Raw genomic sequence first — 13,418 nt, 5'->3', positions numbered from 1 at the left:
CAGAGCTATGCTGCTCCTTAACACTATTTGGTACAACCACATCTCAGTCTCCTAGGATTTGTGGCTGGATCACAGTTGAGGACAAGACAGATGGACATGATCAGAGAGGCCAGTGCTGGGGACTTAGCTTTCTTCACCTGACTTTTATTAATTTTTATATTGCTGTTGTCCTTGTGACTTTGTGTTCTTAATGGAAACGGCAGTAAATGTAATATGAGCATCTTTGAGTCCAAATGCAGCAAGAACAGCATATGAAGTCAAAATCTCCATCCTTCGAGCCACAGAAAGGAAATGCTCCTGGCCAGGGATCAGTGCGTGCGTGCGTGCGTGAGTGCGTGTGTGTGTTTGCCACTTACAAGCAAATTATCATGGAGAGCCTGGTCCCATAGAATTAGACTCCTGATAAGGAGACAGAAGACGGGCCTCTGAGGAAGACCTCTGAGTGAGGATGCCAACCTTCCTTTCTACGTGGCTTTTTTAAGTCTTCGGTTCCTTCAGCAACAACGCTTAGTCCTGGCCTTATTGCCTGCTCAGTGACCAGAAGAAGAGGAACTGGAAAAAAATAGTGAAAATCAGAAACACGGGAAAATACATGAACACATAAGTGTGGAAACTCAGAGATAAATAGAAACTTAAAAAGATAGAGGGAGACTTTAAAATATTTATGAGTCACGTGGAGCCTCACCTATCATCCATCCACCCACCCAAGCAGTACTGACTGAGCTGAGGCCCTCCTACTTATCAGGCGGTGTGCTGAGCTAGGCAGAGCACGGTGGGGGGTGGGGGAGGCGGAGGTACACAGAGATGCAGGTGGAAGTCAGAGAGCTGAAACTGCAGGTGGGAATAGCATTAGACCTGACTCTGTAAACTCCCACGAAGCTGAAATACAGAGGTTGGGGGAGATTCATGGAGTGAACCAGCTGCCCCAGCACAGGTGAGAGTGGGGGAGAAAAAAACAAAAACAAACAAAAACAAAACAAAACCCTGTACATCATAGAGATGCCAAGACCTTCAGGCTTCCTAGAGAGAACAGGAAGTGGCTCCAGGAGGCGGGTCGGAAGGTTTGGGAGGCGCCGGCCGGGAGTTGCCCTCCCGGGGTCTCGCACGGTTTGCTGTTGCGGCGTCGTTTGCCGTCGCTGTGAGTGGGCCGGGGTTGAGAGGGCCGCCACTGCTTGGGGACTCGGGCCGAGCTGGTTGGAGCGCCACGGCTCCAACGCGCGTGGGGGTGGTAGGGGCGCTGAGGGCGACCCTGGCAGTACCTGGGTTGGGGGGGTGCAGCTCTGAGGGGGATGAGCCCAGTGGCAGGGGTACAGACCGCGGTCGTGAGTGACGCCGACCCCGGTGGCCGGGATATCCTCCCCTTTTCATCCCCTTAGGATTCTAAGGATCCGGGCCCAGCGTGGCTTTCTAGAATGTTTCTGAGGCCTGAAACGCTGGCTAGTTGCTGCTGTTCTTTTTTTCTTGATTTTTAAAACAGACGCCCGAAGCTCAGAGCTTTCAGCAGGCATCTGTGTCTGTCTAGCTGGATTCGTTTTCACATCTTTTGTTTTCATCTCACTTTAGGGGGAGAGATTACCCACTACTTGCAACAAATGATAGTGGTTTCCCATTTAAAGAGTCAGTGTAAGGTTAGTAGATTTAAATAAAACATAATAGGTCAGTCACAGTACCAGAGGTACCACGTGTGACAAGTGATGGAAGTGCCGAGGGAACAACACTGCATTGTCCCAACCCAGTTGGGGAGCCCTACAGCCCTGGCTTCAAACCCTGGGTCCAGCTCAGCCACTTAGGACATGTATCTGTTTTGGGCCAGTTTCGGTTCGTTTCTTTTCTTTTTGTTTTGTTTTTTAGATTTTTCTCTTCCAGCTGTATTGAGGTGTAACTGACATATAACGTTGTATAATTTTAAGCTGTGCAATGTGATAATTTGATAAACGCATATATTGTAAAATGATAACCACAGAAAGGTTAGTTAACATCTCCATCACCTCACATAATTAGACTTTTTGTGTGTGGTGGGAACTTGAGAGATCTCATTTGGCAACTTTAAATGAGACACTGCAGTGTTGTTAACTGCAGTCACCATGCCGAATATTAGATCCCAAGACTGTCCTCTGTCCATATAACTGAAAGTTTGGACCCTTTGACTGACATCTCCTCCACCCCCAGCCCTGGTAACTGTTTTATGAGTTCATGGTTTTTTAGAGTCCACGTGTAAGTGATATACAGTATTTGGCTTTCTCTGTGTGACTTAAATTTCACAGCATAATGCCACCAAAGTCTGTTTGTATTGTCACAAATGGCAGGATTTCCCTCTTTTTTATGACTGAATTATATTCTGTTGTGTGTTTTTGTTTATCCATTCATCTGTTGATGGACACTTTGAGACACTCAGGTTGTTTCCATGTCTTGACTATTGTGCATAATGCTGCAGTGAATATGGGGGCGCAGATGTCTCTTGAAGGTAGCGATTTCATTTACTGCACATATATGTATGGGCAACTTTCTTAACCTTTGAGCCTTTATCCTCCTGTGAGCTGAAGCTAACACAGGGTGAGGCAAAAGTAGGTTTACAGTTGTATATGAAACAGTTTATTCTTGTATTGTTATTAATTAAAATGTTCTGTGTAAACAACTGTAAACCTACTTTTGTCATACCTTGTAATAACTACCTCAGAAGACTGTCCCTGAGGTTTCAGTGGTAAGTCTTTAAATCTCATAGCCCCTAAAAAATAGTAAGTGTAGCTATGGTTGTTGTTAATTTCATTTCAGAGAGGAGGAAACCAGGGAGACTCAGTGACAGCTCGGGGCCACACAGGGGACTGGCGGGAGAGCCATGTCTAGGACCCAGATGTTCTAGTTTCCAACCCAGGACACTTAACTCTGCATCCCCATTACCTCTGTCTCATGGGAGGGGATGGGGCACCCCTGTCCTGCCCCTCCAGGAAATGGAAGGGCTCCTAGGAGGTTCCAGAGTATGTTAGCTGTGAAAGCCCCCACGGGACTCAGGTCAGTAAATTTGGGATTAACAAATTAGTACCTGTCTCAGAAGGCTGTTAAAAGCATCAGGAGAAACTGGTAGAAAGAGCTCAGTACAACACCTGGCATACAGTCAGTGCTTAATAAATGGCAGCAGGTATTAGATATGTTGAAGGGGCAGACATGCTGAGCTAGAGAGGGAAGGAAGTGCAAGTGTAGTATCCCTTGTAGATATGGCAGACAGGCATTTGAAAAGGTTGCAGAGCACTCATTCCATTTGGATTTACTGGGACTTTACGATCTGCCAGATACTCGTCCCTGCAGATATTCCTGAATGGCCTATGCCTGTATGGAGCTTGGAAATCAAACGAGAAATACCAATTATAAAAGTATGCAATTACTTTTGTCATAAGTAATTTTGTGAAGAATTGCAAGAATCTTTTGTGCAATGAATATTTGGGTAAAAGGAGTTTGAGTGGGTAGCTGGACAAGAAGGCTTGATATACCTAAGGTGATAAGAATTAGCTGCCCTGCCACTTTCAGTTTTACCTGAAACAGTGTGTGCAATTCCTCTTTTTTATGAGCATACCGACTTTCCACTTGATGTTGTGCCTTTAGTTAATTTCCTCCCAAATGTATTTGGCCCCTTGGTTTTAAACCTCATATCCTTTTTACCTGTATCCTGGTTACTCTCCTTATCGTCGCTAACTACTTCAGCATCTTTATTGCTTTGACTGCTTTATATGAAACACAAATAATTTTCAGATCATGCACAGAATTTGAGTAGCACCGTTTCTAGGCCCTGTAGCCTCGGTGTATTTTCCTGCTCTCAATTCAGTAAGAACACAGTTATCTTTTGCCTCTGGTCAGTACTCAGGCAGTCATTTAAAACTTGTTATGTTGGGGTTAAACTACCTGGAGGTATTTGTATTTTTCTTAAAGTAAACACAGTACATCTTTAAAATAAAACAGTCTTTGTTTCTCCTCTCTGATCGATACTCTAGTGCAGGAGTCCCCAATCTCCCTCCTCCCCACCTCCTGTCTCCCACCCCTATCTGGCCTGAGCTCCGCCTCCTGTCTTCCCCTGCCCCCGACCCCAGTCCGTGGGAAAAATTGTCTTCCATGAGACTGGTCCCTGGTACCAGAAAGGTTGGGGACCGTTACTGTAGTGGAACCGAGATTTGTACATTGCATTATAATACTAGAGTGTTAGTAACATAATCTTGAACTCATGGGATGAAAGAACTGTGTGCATAATCTAAGGTTCTTATTACTGATCCTTAGCATTTAATGAGGCCTTTGTAAATCTAAAGCACTCCTAGTCATTTTTATGAGTTTCTTCTCATAGCTTCCCTGTGAAGTGTCAACTTTATTACCCTCACTTTATCTCCGTATTATCAAGAGGTCAGGCAGGTTTTAAATTTCATCTTTTTCCCTGTTTGTAATTAAGATTCCTTTCTCTTGATCATGTATTTAACTTTAACCTGTGCCCACTGAAATGACTGCTCAGGTCAGACGTGACGCTTCCCCACCACCCAGAGGAAAGCAATTACTGAACACAGCCACGTTCTGGAAGAGCCTCAAAGCAATTGCGATTATACATGCCAGTCTGGTGCCCAGCCCCCAGAAGGAATTAGATAGAAACACATTAATAAAACAGAAGCCATAAAGTGTATGAAAATCAGGCAACTGATTGGGGAAAAAAAAAACTACATATGCTTTTTTTTATCCCTTCTGGCCTAGAGTTTATGGGACTTTCTTATGGTTTTCTGCAAAATGTGTTTGCTGCAGTTTTTCTGAGCTTAGTGATGTAGGGAGCCAGCAAGGTGGGTAGTGGCTCCCAGGCAGCACCATTACAGCTGGTGACCTCCACTCTAGAAAGGTTTTACTGACCTGGTAGATAGGCTTCTTTTCATTGCCGTTTGTCCTGCTAACTCATTTGTTTTTCCTAAGTCACTGCCACCTTCTGTCCTGACCTTCCTGATCAGGTCAGTTGTACAAGCTCTTGCCTCAGTTTGTTCTGGAATTAGTTGGAAGGTGATAAGGGTTAACAAGGAACAGGCTGGCATTAATCCTTTGAACTTGTACATCCCAGCGTGATTAATGTGAACGTGAGCCATGACTGACCTGCTCTCTTGTGACTGGCCTGGAATGTGCGGTTTTAAAAACAAAGAATAATTAGAGATTAGGAAGAATTTCTGTTGGAAGTTTCTAAATTGGACTCTTTGAGACCACATCCATTTTTGGAATCCCTTGCAGTGGAATGCTTGTGGAGAGATTAAGAATATCTTCAAATTTATCTGGCACCCTATTAATCAAAACTCCACTACCCAGTCAGAACATTTCTAAAACCTGTGTGCTTTTTACTTCGCAACAACACCTTCCTCAGACTTTACCTGCCTGCTGCCGTGGCAGTCAGATGCTGGCCAGCCTCATCCCGATTTCAGCTCAGCACACTGGCTCCCTCGCCCAGACCCTCATCACTTCCTACCCAGCCCTTTGCCTGTTTTCGGGCTCTCCCTTCTGCAGGGAAATCTTGATCTTTTGCAAGGACTGAGTTATCATGCCAGTCCTATAAACCTAAAAATGGCTTTCTATTGTCTACAGAATAGAATTCAAACTCCCCAAAGGGGACTCAAAGCTGTCTGCAAGCTAGCCCCAGGCTACCTTTCTGCCCTAACTCACCAGCTGTGTGCTGTGGCTTCAGTTTGCACATCATTCACCACAGACCTGCCACAGCAGCTGCCCACCATCAGCCATCCCTGTTGCTATTCCATTCATCTATGATGGTCCCTCAACCTGTAGTAACCCTCTGCCTCATCTCAGCCTGCCTGAGTCTTCCCGTTGTCTCAGTTCAATTCCAGGGCTCACTCTTTGATGAAGTCTTCAGAATCAGTTTCTGCCCTCACCTCACCTCAGTGCTCCCTTAGTACCTTCTTTATACCAGTGTTATCACAGTAATCTTATTTTCTCCTTTTCACCTGGTACCTTAGATATTTGCAAAACCTTTCTCCTTCATTGTAAGCTCCAGGAAGCAAGAAATCTTTCTCATTAACTTTATGTTGTTTTCATTTCAGAGTTTCATGGGAAACAAATTAAAATGGCAGCATTAATTTGCATACATAACAATGATTCTTAGACACTGCAGGGCCCTACATAATTTGTGCCCATCATATTTTTACTAAACTGGATGTATTTCACAGTCCAAAATCATCCATAAATTCAATGAATATTTGTTGAACATCTATTGTGTTCTAGGTTCTGATGGGGACATGCTAGTGAAAAGGCCAAAGGTCCAAGGTCTCATGGCACTTGAATTCTGATGGAAGGAGATCAATAACTAAAAGCAAACAAACAACCCCAGCTGGTATGGTTCAGTGGATAGACCGCCAGCCTGCATACCAATGGGGGTTGCTGGTTCAATTCCCAGTCAGGACATATGCCTGGGTTGCGGGCCAGGTCTCCAGTAGGGAGTGCTTGAGAGGCAACCACATATTGATGTTTCTCTCCTCTCCCCACTCCCTTACCCCTGTCTAAAAATAAATAAAATCTAAAAAAACCCAACAAATTATTTTCGATAGTAAAATGTACCATGAAGAAAACATCATTTATGGTCAGGGAGACTATTTTGGATGGGGTGACCAGAAAAGCCTCTCTGAGTTGAGTGACACTTGAACTGACCTAAATATTGAGAAAGATGCAGCCAGGTAGTAACATTGAAGTGAAGTGGGAAGTGAGTGCCACACACAAATGAGCGTGGCATCTCTGAGGAAAGGAAAGAGTCCAGGTCGTTGCAGGGTAGAGTGCTAGTGGCGGGGGAGTGAGATGAAGTCAGAGAGGGAGATTGCCGCCAGGTCACGGGGGCCACGGTAAGAAGTCTCAGTTGAAAGGTCAGCAGCTCCCATCTATGGACTGTGTTCTGAAAAGGCATCTGTAACAAAGTCTTGTGATTATGTTATATGTTAGAATTGACGAAATTTTGTTTTATGGCTACTCCAAATCCAAAAGGGAGGGTTCTGCACTCAGAAAATAATAGGTCACTGTTAGGTAGATTAAAGGGATACCAGAAAATTCTTTTTTTATAACTTTTCTTGTCAGCACAGCTTAGTCAAGCCTTTGGAATCCATCAGCATCCTCCACACCATTTTGCTCAGTTTTTCTAATGTTTCTCACCCTTCTCTTCCGCATACCCTCAAGCCGCGAGACAGTCACTTGCTGAATCTTGTCTTCAGCTGTCATAGCAACTGAGTTCTGCGTGCAGGATCTGATTAGCTTTCCCAGCAATCTGATCCACTTAACGCACTTACCCAGAACTTGTGCTTTTGAGAGATCTAATCATAGTGTGTGGGAGTGTAACAGAATAATGGATCCCCAAACTGCAGAACTGGAAGGAAAGGAAATCCAAGCAATGACACACAGGGAGCACCCATGTTATGTCAAGTAGTTCCCTGGACACTTTTTATACACTATCCAATTCAGTCTTCATAAGCCTGTGAGCTTATTATCACTGTTTAAATGCAGCAACGGGTTCAGGGGGATTAACTTGTCCAAGTGGTAGGATTCTTGGTTGCTTGCAGTCTCCTGCCCAACCACACCTCTGAGTCTCTACTGGTGTGTGTGTGTGTGTGTGTGTGTGTGTGTGTGTATTCCCAATGCATCTGAGAACCCGTATGCCTCCTGTTCCATTTCTTCTTAAGTGGAAAGAGTTGAGTGGCCCACTTTTTGCTTGTTCTGTCTTGTTCTTAACAGAATATGGCCTTGGAACCTTGAGAAGATATTACAGATATTTTTTACAAAATATAATTTATGATATGTAATTATTATTATTATTTTGGTATAAGAGTAAGGGAGAGGTGAGACCCTGATGGCCCTTGAGCACTTCTAAGTACACACAGAGCTCACAAGCTGTCCTGGGTGTGGGGAATGTGGTTTGCTATATGAAGGACATTTTTCTCCCTATTTCTTTACATGTAGGGTTAATAAAACACCAGTGTTAAACAACCATGATACAAATGTTTTATTGTTAAGTAAAAGATACTAGAAATTGGATTTAGAGTTCTGTCCTTGATGCATGGGAGAAAATGCTTCTCTCTACCAAATTTGCATGAATTCTTTCAAGGCTCTAATTATTCCCAAGGATTAAGAATAATGTCTTACATTTGGAGAGTGTTTTGTGGTTTCAGGTACTTACCTTATTGAACCCTCACATTGACCTTGTCAGGTAGGCAGGGCAGGTATTTCTGTCCTCATATTATATAGGAAGAAATTTGAAACCCAAAAAGTAAAAGAAGAGGAAAAGTTGGCTAACTTCACACAGCCATGACTAGAACCTAGGTCTTAGCCCTTCTTTCTACTAGAGCATCCTGCCTTTTTGTTTTTGTTAACCTCAAAGTATGGACAATCATATTTGCATTTGGATCAGTAACAGTGTTGCATACTTCTTTATTATAGGTCTGGTTTTCCTGAGACTGCCACATATGGACTCCCAAAAATCTCCGAAGGAAAGTGTCCTCATTACAGGAGGAGGTGGCTATTTTGGTTTCCGGTCAGTACATCTATGTAATATGTCCTGGAATTATTTTACAGTTAGTTGTTGGAAGAAGTATAACTTTCAACTCTGACATTAATACAGTATAGACTTTTACTTGTTTGTATCGTGTTAAGCCAGGATTGAACTATTATGCCCACTGCTCAGATACTGAAATTGAGAGCTACAGATATATTCCATGTCAAGAAAAATTCTTTAAAAGCCATAAAATTGGGGAGGGGAGATGTTCACATCACCAAAAACAATGGAAAATAATATTGACCCTTTCAGTTACGTTATCATTTATAAATATTCCAAAGAATAGATGGTGGGTCCTGGAACAGGGAGAAAAAAATGTAACACGTAGATGCCACCATCTCGTTGTAATTTAAATGGATGTGCGGATCTCATCGGATTTTCAGTTTGGAATATTTGCATAAGACTTACCCCAACGAACATGTAAAGTGAGGGACTGAGGATAAGTGGAGAAGCGTAGGAAAATATTTTACACACTTCTCCTAGGCATAGCTTTAGAGTGATTTGATCTAAGTTTGGCTCTTCATTATTTCAGCCTGGGCTGTGCTCTGAACCAGAAGGGGGTCCACGTGATTCTGTTTGACATCAGCACCCCTGCTCAAACCATTCCAGAAGGAATCAAGTTTGTACGTGGGGACATTCGCCGCCCCTCTGACATAGAGAGAGCATTCCAGGATATGGATGTCACTTGCGTGTTCCACATTGCCTCTTACGGCATGTCAGGGCGGGAGCAACTGAATCAAAACCTGATCGCAGAAGTCAATGTAGGGGGCACAGACAACATCCTCCAGGCGTGCAGGGAGAGGGGGGTGCCAAGATTAGTTTACACTAGCACTTTCAATGTCGTCTTCGGAGGTCAAGTTATCAGAAATGGAGATGAATCTCTGCCTTACCTACCTCTTCACCTCCATCCTGATCACTACTCTCGGACCAAATCTATTGCAGAGAAGAAGGTGCTGGAAGCCAATGGAACATCCCTGGAAAGCAATGGCGTCTTAAGAACTTGTGCCCTGAGGCCAGCTGGCATCTATGGGCCTGGAGAACAAAGGCACCTTCCCAGAATAGTGAGCTACGTTGAGAGGGGCCTGTTCAAGTTTGTGTATGGGGATCCCGAGAGCCTGGTTGAATTTGTCCACGTGGATAACTTGGTTCAGGCTCACATTCTGGCCGCAGAGGCCCTGAAAGCTGACAAGGGCTACATTGCCTCTGGGCAGCCCTATTTCATCTCAGATGGCAGACCTGTGAACAACTTTGAGTTCTTCCGGCCTTTGGTTGAGGGCCTGGGGTACCCATTCCCATCCATTCGCCTGCCCTTGACCGTCATCTACTGTTTAGCTTTCCTAACAGAGATGACCCATTTCATTTTGGGTCAACTCTACAACTTCCAACCCTTTCTTACCCGCACAGAAGTTTACAAAACTGGTGTCACACACTACTTTAGTCTAGAGAAGGCCAAGAAGGAGCTAGGTTATGAGGCTCAGCCATTTGACCTCCAGGAGGTGGTAAAATGGTTTCAAGACCGTGGTCATGGCAGAAGTCCTGGGAGTCGTGACTCTGAGTGTCTTATTTGCAATGGGCTCTTGGTCTTACTCTTGGTGATAATTGTCACGTGGCTGTCTTTTATGAATTTCTCACTATGAAGAAGGAGATAAAAATAAGGTGCTAATCACACTTGCTGAGATGGCTTTTAAGAAAGAGGAGTTCTAAAATATAGATGGATAGATACAGATATCTAGTGCCAAATTTTGACTCTTTAAATTGCTATTTAAGAATAGATTCTCGTATTAAGTCTTCATTTCTCACCCCCCTTGTACAAATCCTAATGGGAGGAAAAAAGAAGCAGATAAATTTGAAAATTGATTTTTTTCATGTCCGTCCTCCTTACATGGGCGCAGTAGAAGTCATTTTGGAGCCACAGAGCTAAACTTAGAGTGGAAATGTCTTACCTGAATTTGTCAGAAGCCAAAACTGTGCTTATTTCTGTCCCATACACTCTGTATCTACTTAAAAGAGACTAAAACACACATTGATATGGCAATGGCAAACTACTAACAGGCTTGGAAATGTGTGAAAAACACCAAATTGGGCCAGGTCCCTACAGACCAGCCCTGTGGGGAGATGGAGACTACTGTAGGGGAGACATTAGCTATTCACAGCGTAAGGTTTGGGAATTAGCGTTTGCCCTTTGTGATTGATACAAGCACATTACACCTGTGTGACCACAGGCTACTGTTCGATGTTTAAACAAATAGACCTTTATCTGACCTCATAAGATTCTTTTGAGGATTAAATTAGACACAGCATATAAAGTGCCACTCAACATACTTAAGTTGTTATTTTTATTAATATTTTTACTCTACATTCCTTGTGAAGGTTTTCTTCCTCATGGTATTACATTTAAAAGATGCTGTTGCTGCTGGCCTTTCTGGAATGCCTCTGTGGTACGCCCTCGGAGTCTGTAACAAATGTGTTCAAATATACTCAGTGTTTGTAAACTTTTGGTCCTTGAAGATAGATTAAAATTTAGGAAATAGTTATAAATCTGATATTTAAGGAAGATGATTAAGCTAATGATGCTGCTTTAAAAAAAAAAGCATGACTCTCAACTAATAGACTGGTTTCCTTACTGGGAAGAATTTTGGGTCCCCGAAGGCAGTTTCCAGTAAGGGATGTTTTGAACAATGGCGGCATTGTCTAGCCACCAATGGGGACTGCCTCGGAAGACTTTCAAGTTACACCACTGCATAGGAACCAAAGTAGAAAGAAGATAGAGAATCTTGACCCATCCTGCGATTCAAGCTACAGAAAGGACTGTTGAAACATCGTACAACTTCATAGGTTTCTCTGGAAAGTAACATGGGAGTTGTCCTGAGAGAATCTGGGGGAGGAGGATGCTAGACATGCAGTCCCTGGTGAATGCTGCCTGGAAAAGCGCTCAACCACAGGAGCCACAACCATGAAGATCTCGTGTGGCCTTAACTGAGTCACTGAAGTCTCTCCTGTCTTAGTTCCCTCACTCGGGAAATGGGAACGACTGCATTTGCCCTTTCTATAAACCCCCCGACCCACCTCCCAGGGTTTGTTGTGAGCATAAAATGAAATGTGGTGCAATTTTTGTAATATATAAGTTACAACCTAAATGTGGTGATCGTGATTGCTTTTGGTAAAATATCCTGGGAGTCTTATAAGATGCTTTTGCGGCTTAGTCTGGGGATGACTTGTGTGAACACCTACAGCATATCTGAGACTCCAGGTGCTATGGGGCAGGTTTCTCTGCCCCTCCCAGTCTTAACAGCGTAGTAATGACATGGCGTGTCCATATGAGAATGTCACTGATAGGCCAGGTAAATGCAGTAAATGTATCCATTGCCATTGAGAAGGATCACCGGCTTTCAAAACATCTTTTCAAGACTTTTGAAGTCTTCCAAAGAATGATAGATACTTCTCAGTTTTCTCTACCCAAGTTTACCATGCATAGTAGAGTTTTGCTTGTTTTTGTTCTTCACAATCAATAAATCTAAATGAAATTCAGGATCAATATGTGAGCTTCATCCATTTGGCCATTTCACAACATTTGACATAGTTGTTCACTTTCCTTGAAACAGAGTTCATTTACTTTTCATGAACTTACACTCTCCTGGTCTTTTTGTAGTAATTTTCTATTGCTACATAATAAACTACCCCAAGTCATATCATCCTAAAGCAACAAACATTACCTCCTAGTTTCTGTGGGTCAGGTATTTGGGCACAGCTTCCCTGGGTAGCCCTTGCTTAGGGTCTCTCACGAGGGTCTCACCTCATGGCGTTGGCTGGCACTGCAGTCATCTGCAAGCCTGACTAGAGTTAAGAGGGTCCACTCCTAGGATGGTCCGTCCACATGACCATTGGCAGGAAACCTGAACTCCACACCATGTGGGCATCTCTATAATATTGCTCTAATGTCCTCATGACATGGCAACTGGTTTCCCCCAGAGCAGGTGATTCAAGAGAGTAAAGTGGGCCCTGGCCATTGTGGCTCAGTTGGTTGGGGTGTCATCCCATACACCAAAAGTATGGGTGTTTGATTCCTGGTCAAGACACATACCTAGGTTGTGGGTTCAATCCCCAGTTGGGGCTCATATGGTGGGCAATCAATGTTTCGCACATCAATGTTTCTCTCTCCCTCTGTAAAGCTGATAAACATTTTTAAAAATTTTTTAAAAGAGAGCAAAGTGGAAGTTGCAATGTCTTTCATGACTTATCCTGAAATACCACACAGTCTTACTCTACAATATGCTGGTTACACAGATCAATACTGTTCAGTGTAGAAGGGAATTGCCCAGTGATGTGAATAGCAGATGGGGAGTGTTGGGAGCCATGTGGAGACTGGGCTCTGCCTCCACCCTCTGAGTCATCCTTCCTTTTCTATGACATGTAGCCCATATTTACAGCTACATAGGTTTGTCATTCTGCTTCTGCCCAGTAGAATTTGGGGTGTCCAAAAGCCTCTTTAGATTGTGTACTATATCACAGTCCAAGCCAGCAGTGTTAGTATGAATATAATTATTTTGAACACTTTATATATTCCCTATGAGTCTTCTTTGCAGTTCACTCCATTAAGCAAAAGCTACATCTACACATTTCTTTGAAATAGGTCCTTTTCTGCCTTGGGCTTCTGCTCAGACTGCTGAGGGACAATACCCGTAGGATTCTTATTGTCAGAACATCTCCCTGAGGTCTTAAAAGCTTTTATACCCACAACCTTGGCCATGCACTGTCATTTCTACAATGTATTGGCTACATGGGTTATGTTAGCCCTATTCTGTGAGGGAGGAGACCACACAAGGACAGGAACTCCAGGAGCTGGGGATCATTGGAGGCCACACCCCTGCATCTC

General features: G+C 43.5%; 1 protein-coding gene across 1 annotated transcript; it reads left to right on the top strand.

Annotated features, from left to right (window-relative positions):
* The first annotated feature begins 1,075 nt into the window (after positions 1-1,075).
* Positions 1,076-11,653, top strand: SDR42E1 (short chain dehydrogenase/reductase family 42E, member 1). Its single transcript, XM_028501792.2, has 3 exons — positions 1,076-1,138; positions 8,431-8,524; positions 9,078-11,653. The coding sequence occupies exons 2-3, from the start codon at positions 8,457-8,459 to the stop codon at positions 10,180-10,182; spliced, it is 1,173 nt and encodes a 390-aa protein (XP_028357593.1). The 5' UTR covers positions 1,076-1,138; positions 8,431-8,456; the 3' UTR covers positions 10,183-11,653.
* Positions 11,654-13,418: the final 1,765 nt, after the last annotated feature.

This window comes from Phyllostomus discolor, chromosome 12, assembly GCF_004126475.2.
Source record: "Phyllostomus discolor isolate MPI-MPIP mPhyDis1 chromosome 12, mPhyDis1.pri.v3, whole genome shotgun sequence".
Classification (NCBI taxonomy): domain Eukaryota; kingdom Metazoa; phylum Chordata; class Mammalia; order Chiroptera; family Phyllostomidae; genus Phyllostomus; species Phyllostomus discolor.
The sequence above is the reverse complement of the archived record's forward strand: the minus strand, read 5'-3'. Positions and strand labels throughout refer to the sequence as shown.

Bases quoted from the DNA above. Each gene is read 5' to 3' on its own strand.
- SDR42E1 (XM_028501792.2), top strand. From the start codon at position 8,457: ATGGACTCCCAAAAATCTCCGAAGGAAAGTGTCCTCATTACAGGAGGA. The intron at 8,525-9,077 runs GTCAGTACATCT...TCATTATTTCAG, and splicing joins GGTGGCTATTTTGGTTTCCG to CCTGGGCTGTGCTCTGAACC.